Genomic DNA, 14,208 nt, shown 5'->3' on the forward strand with positions numbered 1-14,208 from the left:
ACAATAGTTACACACGACAATAAAACAAACAAAAAGCATAAATATTGTTTAGTATCTTACAAAAAAAGGCTAGGCCAGTGGTGTGCCATCTAGCTTTAATAACACGATCGCTTATAGGGTGGGAAATATCACCAGAAATCTTACAAGATGGCCTAAGCAACTGCTTAAGATCAAGTAATTCAGTAAACAATCAGTAATAATGACACAAAGCAGCGGGAGATATTGTGTTACTTTCACTTTAAGACCTACAGTAATGTGCAGATCCAATACTGACACACATCCCAGAACTTGTTTACTCAAGACATAACCACCAATATGGACTTAATCATAATGTGTGTATTTGATCGTTCAAGGGCAATAAGCCTAGAAATAGGACATCTTTCTGTACACTCTGGAAGATTCGCCTTCGCCGTTTGCGGAAGAATAAAATCTGTGGTACAATCCGAAAGAGACTCGCGACAATAACACCAAAGCTGATTGGCTGCAATATAAGATGCATGTTGGTCTCACTTGCGGTCGTAATACAGCGAATCACACTTGGACTAGAGAAAGAAAGAACCAACACACACACACACACACACACACACACACACACACACACACACTAAAGCGCTGCAGGAGCATTAGAGGTAACGTTACATGGACGTAAGAAAATTAAGACAATTATTTAAGACCTAGAACTCATTACTTCAGCGAATGTAAGACTTTTTAAGGCCTAAAATGTTGATTTTGAAGTGTAAGACTTTAAGCCCCCGTGGAAACCCTGGTGTAAATGAAGCACAGCAGCCGAACGCTGGTTTTCACACACGTTTATTCGTCCTAACTCAGGTTACTCCTTCTTGGCGGCAGCTTTCCTCATGGCGGCCAGGATGTTGCTGAGCTCTTCCCTCTTTCTCTTGGCGCGGATGTGAGTTCCCACCTGTAGACCAATCACAGCATGAGGTTAATGAAGCAGCGTTTCCATCCCATGAGCTGAACACCAAACCCTCACCTCCTGCAAACTATCAGGAATAAACACTGAAGTCTTCATATTAAACCAAATCCTTCTGATCAGACTTTAGCTCGGGCGCTTCAGAGCCACCAGACCAACATTTGAGATGCTGCGATGCCATTGGTCCACTGGTTAGGCCAGTTATCCAATCACAGCCTCTGATGAGGCAAAGTCACATGGGATTTTGAGGGACCAAAGAATGAAAATTACTCACCCGAAAGTCATCCTAGGTCCAACACAAATCACAGTTATATTAAAAACGTCCCGGCTAATCCAAACAATGGCAGCCCACAATTTGAAGCCCCCCCCCCCAAAAAAAGTGCATCTATCCATCATATAACTGCTCCACACGGCTCTAATAAAGGCCTTCTGAAGCAAATCAATGTGTTTGTGTAAGATTAATATCCACATTTAACACGTTAAGTCAAATATCTAGCTTCTGGCAGACCAATGTCCGTATTCAACGTACGCAGAAAGTGTAACGCCTCTCTAGCAGTTTATCGATGCGCCAGTTACACTTTTCCGCAAGTTGAATACGGACGGCAGTGCGTGGGAAGCTAGATATTTAACGTCTTAATTTATATTTTTCTTATACAAACGCATGACTTCGCTTCAGAAGGCCTTTATTAACCCCCGGAGCTGTGTGGAGCAGTTATATGATGGATAGATGCACTTTTATGAGCTGCCATTATAAAGCTCTGAAGAGTCAGGAAGAAGAAGGTCATTCACATCTAGGATGAAATCATGCGAGTTTTCATTTTTGGGTGAACTAACACTTTAATGTGTTTCCATTACAGTTTATACAACGACATCTCAGATAATAAAGTATCCGCCCTAATTGAGCACAAATGTTCTTTTACACACATTTTTTAATTTTTTTAAATGCGATGTGCCAAGATGTGCATAAAAATAGGTGGATGGAAACACAACCAGATCATGAGGATGCAGAAATTAAACTGGCCAATCAAAATCTGGACTGGAAAGAAAAGGTCAACCATTGTAATAAGCGTGTTGGTTGTTCCAGCTATATGGTCTTTACAACATTAAGTTGGTTTGAAAGCCGTTTTCTGTTAACGCATCTTCTAACCATGTTATAAAACATACAGTACCGGTCAAAATCTGACATTATAATATTATTGAGAAAAGTCTCGTCGTCAGGCCTGCATATATTTAATCAAAAATACTGAAAGAAACCAAAATATTACTACAATTTAAATTTCCCATTTTATTCCCGTGATCAAAGCATCATTACTCCAGTCTTCAGGGTCACATGACCCGTCTGAAATCACTCTAATAAGAGGATTTTATTAATGTTGGAAACTGCTGTGATGCTTAATGTGTGTATGGAACCTGTAATATTTTGTTTTCAGGATTCATTGATGAATAGAGTGTAAAAAACTGCATTTATTGAAAATGGAAATCTTTTCTATCACTATCAATTAAACATCCTCACGGAATAAAAGTATTCATTTCTTTAAAAGAAAGATGATACCGGAGCCCAAACTCTTGAGCAGTAGTGTATATGGTTATAATAAGCGTGCACAAACCCTCTTCTTGATGAACTTGAGGGCACGTTTGTCCTTGGACACCTTCAGCAACTCCATGGCGCGCCTCTCGTAGGGCGCGAAACCGCACACCTCGCGGATCATGTCACGCACAAACTTGGTGTGCTTGGTCAGACGCTGAAACACAAGAACAACGACACATTAAACACGGTTACACTGGGGTAATACGCGGAGACAGCAGTGCATGATGGGAGAAAAGCACTAAAGTGAGTGTAAAACCAATCAGCAATGACGAATATAAGGTTAACTGGAGCATAGATCTGAACATCAATGGTTGCGAGATTAATGCAGATTGAAACCATAGCATAAAAACAGTTTAAAAAAAAATACTGTTAAGCAAATATTATATATATATATTAGGGCTGTCAAAAGATTAATCGTGATTAATCTCATCCAAAATAAAAGTTTGTGTTTACATAATATATGTGTGTGTACTGTGTATAATTATTATTTATATATAAAAACACACACAAGCATGTATATATTTAAGAAAAATTTATTATATTATATATAAAATATTTATATATAATATAAATGTATATACAGTATACTCATGCAAATATTTCTTAAATATATACATGTGTTTGTATTTATATATACACACATAATTATACAGATTACACACATATATATTATGTAAACACAAACTTTTATTTTGGATGTGATTAATCGTGATTAATCTTTTGACAGCCCTAATATATATATATATAACAACAGAATTTGGACTCTAAAAATCACAACTTGCGCACAAAACCATCAATCACAAAATCAAAAATCACAAAACTTGAGTGCGCTAAAAGCAGGGCTCGACATTAATGCTTGTCCGGGACTAGTGGATTTTTTTTATAAAAGGTGCAAGTGAAAGAATTTCGCTTGTCCAAACGAACAAATATCCTGATTAAAATATCAACAACTAGTGAAACACCAAACCTCGTGTAGTGTAAGAGGCCATTGATAATGGATAATGTACTGACGATAACACGGTTGCGTTGTTGAGGAGAAACCAAACGAAGAAACTCAATGATTCATAAACTGCCACATTCTTGAGTGAATCGACCGTTTGAACGAATCGACTCAATGATTTAAGACGCTCAGTGATTGATTCAATGACTCATTCATAAACTGCCACATTCTTGAGTGAATCGGCCGTTTTGAACGAATCGACTCAATGATTCACTCTTTAAGACGCTCAGTGATTGATTCAATGACTCATTCATAAACTGCCACATTCTTGAGTGAATCGGCCGTTTTGAACGAATCGACTCAATGATTCACTCTTTAAGACGCTCAGTGATTGATTCAATGACTCATTCATAAACTGACACATTCTTGAGTGAATCGGCCGTTTTGAACGAATCGACTCAATGATTCACTCTTTAAGACGCTCAGTGATTGATTCAATGGCTCATTCATAAACTGCCACATTCTTGAGTGAATCGGCCGTTTTGAACGAATCGACTCAATGATTCACTCTTTAAGACGCTCAGTGATTGATTCAATGACTCATTCATAAACTGACACATTCTTGAGTGAATCGGCCGTTTTGAACGAATCGACTCAATGATTCACTCTTTAAGACGCTCAGTGATTGATTCAATGGCTCATTCATAAACTGACACATTCTTGAGTGAATCGGCCGTTTTGAACGAATCGACTCAATGATTCACTCTTTAAGACGCTCAGTGATTGATTCAATGACTCATTCATAAACTGACACATTCTTGAGTGAATCGGCCGTTTTGAACGAATCGACTCAATGATTCACTCTTTAAGACGCTCAGTGATTGATTCAATGACTCATTCATAAACTGACACATTCTTGAGTGAATCGGCCGTTTTGAACGAATCGACTCAATGATTCACTCTTTAAGACGCTCAGTGATTGATTCAATGGCTCATTCATAAACTGACACATTCTTGAGTGAATCGGCCGTTTTGAACGAATCGACTCAATGATTCACTCTTTAAGACGCTCAGTGATTGATTCAATGACTCATTCATAAACTGACACATTCTTGAGTGAATCGGCCGTTTTGAACGAATCGACTCAATGATTCACTCTTTAAGACGCTCAGTGATTGATTCAATGACTCATTCATAAACTGACACATTCTTGAGTGAATCGGCCGTTTTGAACGAATCGACTCAATGATTCACTCTTTAAGACGCTCACCTACTGGCAGTTTAAAAGCATCATTCTGTCCAACATTTGTGTTTTAAATATAATTTTTTTTAAACAATCTCATAACATTAATACGGTTGTAAGTGTAAATGATTTAATTTGATTGGGTAACAGCCCAATAGTCTCTTCAAATTATAATTTAATTTATTGATCAAATTTAAGATTTTAAAATGAAAGATGTAGCATACATTTAATAAGATTAGGGGGAAATGCCGTTTTAAATGTAAAAAAAAAAGCTTATATTCTGCCACAGACGAGCGCTTCTGAAGCTCGTGCGATTGTGTGTGTAACGCAGCGCTGTTTCATCATATCACACACATTTGAGTGTGTTAAAGTGATGTTTTAATGCTTCTGTGCGTTCGCTCGGCCCTACTACACTTGTTTTTCAAACAAATAAAAATACCAAGCAAAAATGAATAATTTAATAATAACCGTTTTATTTCTAAACGTTTCTCTCCTTTCTTGCCATAAACATACTTTCCAGAATTGCATGTTTGCTTTGTATCGTTCTAGCAAATTTCTCACTATAGTCCGCTTTATCTCGCTCACTGGGGTTGTAAGGCAGTTTTATAAACGCAGCACGTAAACTGCTTACATTTATTGTGAAAGTTGCTTATACAATTAAGTTTTAATTGAAAAAAATTCTCTTCAAGTTTATACATCCAACTTTAAGTATAGTTAATTTCAGTTGGGAAACAATGTTGTATTTATAATGTCACTTACTATTTATCTCCATTATGTTGTTTTATATATACAAATATATAGATGGATTTTAGGAAGGGGGTCCCTCATAAAGGTTCATTATATTTTGGGGGTCCTTGCCATGATAAAGTATGAAAACCACTAAGCTAGATCGATATTAGTCTTGGTAAAACACGGTAAATCAAGAAAACCAGATTCAAACAATCAGACTAACTGTGTTGAGCTATATAACAATCAGTTTTCTGTCCATGAATGATCCAAACAGTTGCTCACCGGTCAAAAAAAACACATCGTATATTAACACATCGTTGTGTCCATGGTTTCTACAAAATAAAACCGGGAAATGATAGGTATGACGTCATTTACAGGCGCGTTTCTTGGAAACATTTGGGATAATTAAATACACAAGTCAACAACATAAATTACACTGTTCTAGTGTTTTTTTTTTATATTTTAATCGGGGGGCAAAAAAAACTTACATATTGTGCCTTTAACGTCGAGCCCGGTATAAAAAAGACCGTTGACGCAACGGCCAATTTCAAATCGGTTTTATAGACGTTTAGGCTCTTTTTAAAATGTGTTAAACGGTTAAAAAAAAACCACTAATGAAAGTGCGCTACCGGAACACAGACAGTGAACTTAACAGGTTAAGAGCTGATTTTAACTATAGAAAGCCACCAAACGTGGACTCACCCCTCTCCTGCGGCTGTGCTTGGGCTTCGTAACGTTTTTGGTCACCGGGTGGCCTTTATTAAGGCCAACCGCCATAGGATACCTGATGGCCATCTCTGAGGAGAGAAAACGCGATTAAACACACATATACATCAAAACACGGCCATGTGTGCTATTAGAGCTCTACACATGCGCTCAAGGTCATTATAAATCAGCATTTCATGATTATGGAGAATACAGTTCACATTTTATCCGCGTTTTGTGTTCGAAGCTTCAGATATAACGACAGAGTGTGAGAATCACCTCAGAGCGCTTCCCGCATCTACTCTGAGAGAAACCCGCTAAACACACAAACATCACGACAACTGTTCACAATAATCACTGGAAATCACTCCAGATGGTTTGTATTTACAGACGCGTGCACTTTTGTGCTGATTTGAGATGTGATGTATTAGATATAAATTGGATTTTAATGTTTGTGATTCTCCGGCGATTCATACCTGCGTTTTGCTAATGGCGTCTAAACCGGAAGGACCGCTGCCAGGCGGAAGCTGAACTTTCACACGCGACAAAAAAAGAGTTCGCGGGAAAACCGAGTGGCGCCACCTAGAAGTGAACAAAAGATATTTTCAAGTCTTTACACAAAAGCAGCACCCAGACCGGAGTGTTGATTGAGTTGAATAGACAGTTATTATTTTTAATGGATGTTTTTTTTCTAATTCTAGATAGAACGATTCGACCCAGTAATTGTTTTTTATACACTATTTGTTATATTTATATTGTTTTGTTGTATATTTCGACAACCTGTGAGGGACGAAACCAGCAAATAAATAAACAAATATATAAGTCCACAAAAATTCGACATAAATACATATATATATATATCTATGTGCAAATAAGGACATACATAAATCCACAAACATATTCCTGCATATATTAATAATTAAATGTGTGAAGAGATGAATAAATGTTGTGGGAAATATAAAAATGTTAAAGGAAAAGATAAACTGAAAGAACAACATTTAAAAAAAAAAAAAAATAAATAATAATAATATATATATATATATATATTCCGCCCAACATTTGTTTCTATTTATTTAATTTTTTATCTCCTCACACATTTAATAATATATATATTTATTTATGCGGGAATAGAACGATTTATGTATTTATTTGCACATTGATTTATTTATGTAGAATTTTGCGTATTTATTCATTGGTTTTTTTGGTCAAACATCTCAGTCAAATATATATTAAAATAATATCTAACAATATCTTTCCCTCGTTTATCGGGTCTTATGGATAGACTTGTCTTTTGTCGGAATTTGGACTACAAATCCCATGAGCATTTCGATTGAAATTTGGCGCGGTTTTACGTTAGCGGCGGCCATTTTCTTTTCACACCTCCGTTTCAAAGACAGCCAACCAGCACTCGGACTACAAAACACGGTTTCATTCAAAAAACTCCACAAACAAAAACTTCCAAACGCCACCGGAAAACCATTCCAGGTGCGACTCAGAGGCCGCTGCGCACACCGGGCCGAAGTGGAACACAAAGGAGTGTTTATTTGAGGTAAAGTGGGTCTGAAGCGTGAAGCGATATGGCGACCGCAACCCCGAGCCGCGAGTCCGGCCGCGCTACGGCCGCCCAGACGCCGCTGAGCCCCACGCGGATCTCGCGCCTGCAGGAGAAAGAGGAGCTGAGCTCGCTCAACGACCGGCTGGCCGTGTATATCGACCGCGTACGGTCGCTGGAGCTCGAGAACGACCGGCTGCAAGTCAAAGTGTCCGAGAAGGAGGAAGTCACGACCAGAGAGGTAACGTTACGCAGCCGTTCCTTTGTGTTGGCTTTTACGGTCCATAAATCTGCTCGCGGGTGGCTGTTTCATGCTATAAAGCGTGTGTTTTGTTCCTTAATTCGCTTTTAGAAAGTAAATCTAATTTCTAGTTAACCTTGCATGCGTTTTATGTCGTTATTGAGCTTTTTAAACTCCCAAAAGTCTCACACGTCGCGATAAAGCGTTTGAAAAATCGCGCGAGGAAGTCGTGTATTTTTACACTATCAATCAATCAAGCCTGTGCATTTTAAATCGCTTTCTTCCTATACAAATCTATACATTAATGCATTGAATGTAAAGGCAAATTGAAGGGCATTAAAGGGAGTGGCCGGGAAATTGTGTCCGCATGGCTGTAATTTGCATTATTCACTTTATTCCTGCACGTGCAAGTCTGTCGGTTGTGCATTTATGTGTTTAAAGCAAGTGTAAAACTTATGTAAGTTTGGCCTCGTGTGTGTAGATGTTTGTCCTGGCGTGTTTGGGCGTTTTCCTCAAACTTTTTGGGAGTGGCCATTTGCTCTTTTCAAAATTTGAATCTGCCCCCCCCCCATTCCCATTTGAATCTGGGCTTGAATCCCACTTACTCCCTTTGTTTTGAACGGTGACCACATCAAACTTCACCCCTCATGCATCAAACATGCCAAAATAAATGGATTTAAGTGCATTTCGATTTGCACAGGCTCCGTATTTCCAACTTAAACTGGATTAACTGAGATAAAGTCTGATAAAAGCGGATACATTTGTCATTTACTCGCCCTCAGGTTGTTCCAAACTTGTGTAAATGTCTTTGTTCTGTTGTACCAAACTTGTCCAAACTTGAACACACAAGATATTTGGAAGAATGTTTGTGTAACCAAATAGTTGTGAGGCAACGTTGACTTCCATAGTATGGGGAAAAATACATTTAATTTTTGGCTGCATTTTCACCCAGTTATGAAAATTAGCTCATGATTTCCTCTCCCTCAAGTCATCCTAAGTCATCCTAGGTGTGTATGACATTCTTCTTTCAGACAAACACAATCAGTTATAGAAAGAAATGTCCTGGCTAATCCAAACCTAATGCCAGAAGACCATAAAAGTGCATCTATCCGTCATAAAAGTGCATCTATTCATCATAAAAGTGCATCTATCCATCATAAAAGTGCATCTATCCATCATAAAAGTGCATCTATCCGTCATAAAAGTGCATCTATCCATCATATAACTGCTCCACACAGCTCCGGGGGTTAATAAAGGCCTTCTGAAGTGTAAGATTAATATCCATATTGAACACATAAAGTCAAATATCTAGCTTCCGAACGGACCGCCGTCCGTATTCAACTTGCGCAGAAAGTGTAACGCTTCTCTCGCAGTTCAAAACGCTTACGCCACGTCTGAGGTAATCGCCAGTTACGCTTTCTTTGTAAGTTGAATACGGAAGACGGTCTGGATGCTAGATATTTAACTTTATAATGTGTTAAATATGGATAATTTTCTTACACTTTGCTTCAGAAGGCCTTTATTAACCCCCGGAGCTGTGTGGAGCAGTTATATGATGGATAGATGCACTTTTGTGATGGATAGATGCACTTTTATGACGATAGATGCAGTTTTATGATGGATGGATGCACTTTTATGACGATAGATGCAGTTTTATGATGGATGGATGCACTTTTATGACGATAGATGCAGTTTTATGACGGATAGATGCACTTTTATGATGGATAGATGCACTTTTATGATGGATAGATGCACTTTTATGACGGATAGATGCACTTTTATGATGGATAGATGCACTTTTATGATGGATAGATGCACTTTTATGATGGATGGATGCACTTTTGTGATGGATAGATGCACTTTTGTGATGGATAGATGCACTTTTATGATGGATAGATGCACTTTTATGATGGATAGATGCACTTTTATGACGGATAGATGCACTTTTATGATGGATAGATGCACTTAAGACGATAGATGCAGTTTTATGATGGATAGATGCACTTAAGACGATAGATGCAGTTTTAAGACGGATAGATGCAGTTTTAAGACGGATAGATGCAGTTTTAAGACGGATGGATGCACTTAAGACGATAGATGCAGTTTTATGATGGACAGATGCACTTAAGACGATAGATGCAGTTTTATGATGGATAGATGCACTTAAGACGATAGATGCAGTTTTAAGACGGATAGATGCAGTTTTAAGACGGATAGATGCAGTTTTAAGACGGATGGATGCAGTTTTAAGACGGATAGATGCAGTTTTAAGACGGATAGATGCACTTTTATGACGGATAGATGCACTTTTATGATGGACAGATGCACTTAAGACGATAGATGCAGTTTTATGATGGATAGATGCACTTAAGACGATAGATGCAGTTTTATGATGGATAGATGCACTTAAGACGATAGATGCAGTTTTAAGACGGATAGATGCAGTTTTAAGACGGATGGATGCAGTTTTAAGACGGATAGATGCAGTTTTAAGACGGATAGATGCACTTTTATGACGGATAGATGCACTTTTATGATGGATAGATGCACTTATGGCGGATAGATGCAGTTTTAAGACGGATAGATGCACTTTTATGATGGATAGATGCAGTTTTAAGACGGATAGATGCAGTTTTAAGACGGATAGATGCACTTTTATGACGGATAGATGCACTTTTATGATGGATAGATGCACTTATGGCGGATAGATGCAGTTTTAAGACGGATAGATGCAGTTTTAAGACGGATGGATGCAGTTTTAAGACGGATGGATGCAGTTTTAAGACGGATAGATGCACTTTTATGATGGATAGATGCAGTTTTAAGACGGATAGATGCAGTTTTAAGACGGATGGATGCAGTTTTAAGACGGATGGATGCAGTTTTAAGACGGATGGATGCAGTTTTAAGACGGATAGATGCAGTTTTATGATGGATAGATGCACTTTTATGATGGATAGATGCACTTATGACGGATAGATGCACTTTTATGATGGATAGATGCACTTTTATGATGGATAGATGCACTTTTATGATGGATAGATGCACTTTTATGACGGATAGATGCACTTTTATGATGAATAGATGCACTTTTATGATGGATAGATGCACTTTTATGACGGATAGATGCACTTTTATGATGGATAGATGCACTTTTATGACGGATAGATGCACTTTTATGGACTTCAAATTATAATATAACTCTGTGTTCATCTGAAAGAATAAAGTCATACACACCTAGGACGAGGGACTTGAGGGAGAGCAAATCCTGGGATAATTTGTGTGAACAATCCTGAGAATTTTAGCGTCCCGAATATCTTTAATCTTTAAATATGCACAATCCTATAAAAAGCCATGCACATGCATCCGACTTAAACTGAATTTATGTAGGAATACTGGTTTCAATGTGAGACTTCTGGCATCCTAAACCCCTTTTAGTGGCTTTATTTGAATGTGTGTGTGTGTGTGTGTGTGTTGTAGGTGTCCGGGATTAAGTCTCTGTACGAGGCTGAGCTCGCCGACGCCCGCCGTGTTCTGGACGAAACCGCCCGCGAGCGAGCCAGGCTTCAGATCGATCTGGGAAAAGCCAACTCTGATCTCGAGGAGGTCTCCCGGAAGTAAGTGATGCCCATTATCCCCCTCTTTAATCCCCCATGAGGCTTTCAGTCGTCTTTAACTTAAGTTGGGCTTACCTAACCTGACTTAAATCCGGCTCCATCTGCTGTGGGTGATGCGAGCTCAAGGGCTTCTGGGGGTTCGTGCTTCTGCGGTTCAAGCATCATCTTTGGTTGATCTCGTTGCTAATGAACACATGCAAACAGGAAGTGTGTGTTGCTAGGTGCCCGATTGCGGGCGGCTGCTATAAACCACAAGAGAGACTCGCGTCATGCTGGAAGACCTGCATTTGTCACGCAGATTTCACTCGCTTTATCTTACAGTGCTTATTCAGAAGATCTCTATAACGTTATAAATGTTAGCAAATGAAAGGAGGATTTATAAAGCGTTTAAATGTTTTATAGAAACTGTGAAACCCAGCCCACGTTAATATTAATGTCATTCTTTTGATTGGATTTGTTAACATTTATATGTTTGTCATGCATTTTACATTATTATTGTTATATATGGCGTTATTTTAATTATATTGGTATATTTTACATATTTATATCTCATCTAGGTCACGTGATGTTTCTCATGTTCCTGGATCAACTTATTTTATTGATCCTGAACAACATTCCTGTCCGAATATTAGCCCTAACCTAACTAGGGATGGGACAGTATGAAAATTTCATATCACGATAATAGTGACCCAAATTATCACGATTATCGTGTTCAAAAAGAACCGATGCGCACACTGAAAACATTAACAAGTTGATATCTGAAAATCAACACATAAATCAAGCAGCTTTATGCACTTTTTAAGCTTTATTCTATTCTGAGGCATTTCCTTCCTTATAATGAGTAATGACCGTTGTCAATAGCAACGCATTATAATGAGTAATGACCGTTGTCAATAGCAACGCATTATAACACGCATCACAACGTTTCATTATTGCGTGTCTGTTTTTGATTGTGTTGAAAATGAAATCAGAGGACTAATAATACTACTATAATTATTACTATAACTTTATAGTACACAGTACAAGATGGATTTATAAACAGGTACGATTTAAAATATTAATCTCAATTCAATATGCCCCCGTAATTATTTATGTGGTGAAGAAAATCTGTGTAATACGAGTGCAATGAATATACATTATTATCCTTTAATATCACCCTAGTCTTGGTGGAATCATGTTCACCATCTCATATACTATAATTCATATTTTTATGGCTCACTGTTATTATTTTAATTGTATACGTTGTTATTGCTCATTTTAATGATTATTATTTATATTATCTATACTTTATAAATGTTATTTTTATTGTATAATGAAATTAATGCCAACAGTAATATTTTTCTTAAACATTATTTATTATTTATATTAAATTATTATTTAGATGTTTTATATAGTTATAATTTATATTAATTGTTACCTTATTGTATGTTTTTATTATTGCTCACATTTTATGTACATAATTTGTTTTATAACTCAATAATTGTCTATTTTGAATTGTAAATTGTATTTAATTAAATTGTTAACAATGACAACTAATATTTATATTTTCTAAAGATAAATATTTATAGTTTATATCGCATCATTTTGATGTATATTACAATATAATTTAGAGTAAGACATTGCTCTTATTTGTATATAATTACTTATTGTTTAAAGTTTATTACTCGCACTTATATTGTTTATATAATTTACATTTCATAGCTTGTCTTTTAATATATTATTGTATTTAAATTGTTAATAATAATGAACAAGTCATTGCTCTTATTTTCATAAAATGTTCTACAATTAATAAAATAATTTATAATTTACTGTAGATTTATTTTTTTGAAAGCTTTAATTATTATTACTTTTTTTTTTTAAAGTTAAGACTGTAAAAGTAAAGAAATGAATGAGCTCAACATCTTTAACGTAGTAAGTGTCCTTGTTCAATAAAACATTTTATGGCCATAAAACATTTTACACATCTTTTTTAAAACCATAAAACATCTTTTGTCGTTGGTGTCTATACGAACTTTGCCCTTTGGCATCAATAAAACATGCCGTCTTTATCACACATCTTTAACTTACTACTACAACAACTTACTACTTACTACATAATCCCATTGAATGCATTAAAACTGAACACCGTTCACGTTTTGGTATGAAAATTAATATTAAAAGACACATTCAATTGTAAAAGATATTAGTTGAATCCACTGACAGACATTCCTAAAGATAGTTTAAAAAAAATCATTAATAATCAAAAACTGTTTTCCAGCTTCAAGAAGAAGGATGGAGATCTGGTTTTGGCTCTGGCTCGGATTAAGGAGCTGGAAGCTCAATCCAATAAGAAGGAGGCGGCTCTGAACACGGCCCTGAGCGAGAGCGGCTCTCTGTCCGCTGAACTGGCCGACCTGAAGGCTCAGCTGGCCAAGGTAAGTCCATCATCCACACCCGCGCTTCCTCCGCCTGCTGAGGGCCGTCTAACGGAGGGTTTGTGTGGCGGTTGCAGGCTGAAGATGCTCATGGGGTGGCCAAGAAACAGCTGGAGAAGGAGACGCTGATGAGGGTGGACCTGGAGAACCGCTGCCAGAGTCTGGCGGAGGACCTGGAGTTCAGGAAGAGCATGTTTGAGGAGGTCAGAGGGGTTTCAGCGTCTGAACACATGTCCGTCATCTCCAGA

General features: G+C 37.3%; 3 protein-coding genes across 7 annotated transcripts in view; 2 read left to right on the plus strand and 1 right to left on the minus strand.

Annotated features, from left to right (window-relative positions):
• Positions 1–14,208, plus strand: part of tbxa2r (thromboxane A2 receptor) — a 285,760-nt gene that overhangs the window by 163,770 nt on the left and 107,782 nt on the right. The gene's annotated exons all lie outside the window — the stretch shown is intronic.
• Positions 794–6,663, minus strand: rpl36 (ribosomal protein L36). Its single transcript, XM_079808413.1, has 4 exons — positions 6,613–6,663; positions 6,134–6,228; positions 2,539–2,673; positions 794–919 (listed from the first exon to the last, which is right to left on the minus strand). The coding sequence occupies exons 2-4, from the start codon at positions 6,224–6,226 to the stop codon at positions 830–832; spliced, it is 318 nt and encodes a 105-aa protein (XP_079664539.1). The 5' UTR covers positions 6,227–6,228; positions 6,613–6,663; the 3' UTR covers positions 794–829.
• lmnb2 (lamin B2) overlaps positions 7,498–14,208 on the plus strand; it is a 28,182-nt gene continuing 21,471 nt past the window's right edge. For all 4 annotated transcript variants that reach the window (XR_013815848.1, XR_013815849.1, XR_013815850.1 and 1 more), the window contains exons 1-4: positions 7,498–7,929; positions 11,410–11,546; positions 13,804–13,960; positions 14,038–14,163. Coding sequence is in view for 1 of the 4 variants with exons in the window: in XM_079807865.1 (XP_079663991.1) it covers positions 7,714–7,929; positions 11,410–11,546; positions 13,804–13,960; positions 14,038–14,163 (636 nt within the window). In the remaining 3 variants the exon portion in view is untranslated. The remainder of the gene's footprint in view (positions 7,930–11,409; positions 11,547–13,803; positions 13,961–14,037; positions 14,164–14,208) is intronic.

The sequence above is a fragment of the Gobio gobio genome (genome assembly GCF_949357685.1).
Source record: "Gobio gobio genome assembly, chromosome: 24".
NCBI classification, from domain to species: Eukaryota; Metazoa; Chordata; class Actinopteri; order Cypriniformes; family Gobionidae; genus Gobio; species Gobio gobio.

Bases quoted from the DNA above. Each gene is read 5' to 3' on its own strand.
- rpl36 (XM_079808413.1), bottom strand. From the start codon at position 6,226: ATGGCCATCAGGTATCCTATGGCGGTTGGCCTTAATAAAGGCCACCCG. The intron at 2,674-6,133 runs GTGAGTCCACGT...CTTGTGTTTCAG, and splicing joins AGCACAGCCGCAGGAGAGGG to CGTCTGACCAAGCACACCAA. The intron at 920-2,538 runs GTTTGTGCACGC...ATTGGTCTACAG, and splicing joins TCAAGTTCATCAAGAAGAGG to GTGGGAACTCACATCCGCGC.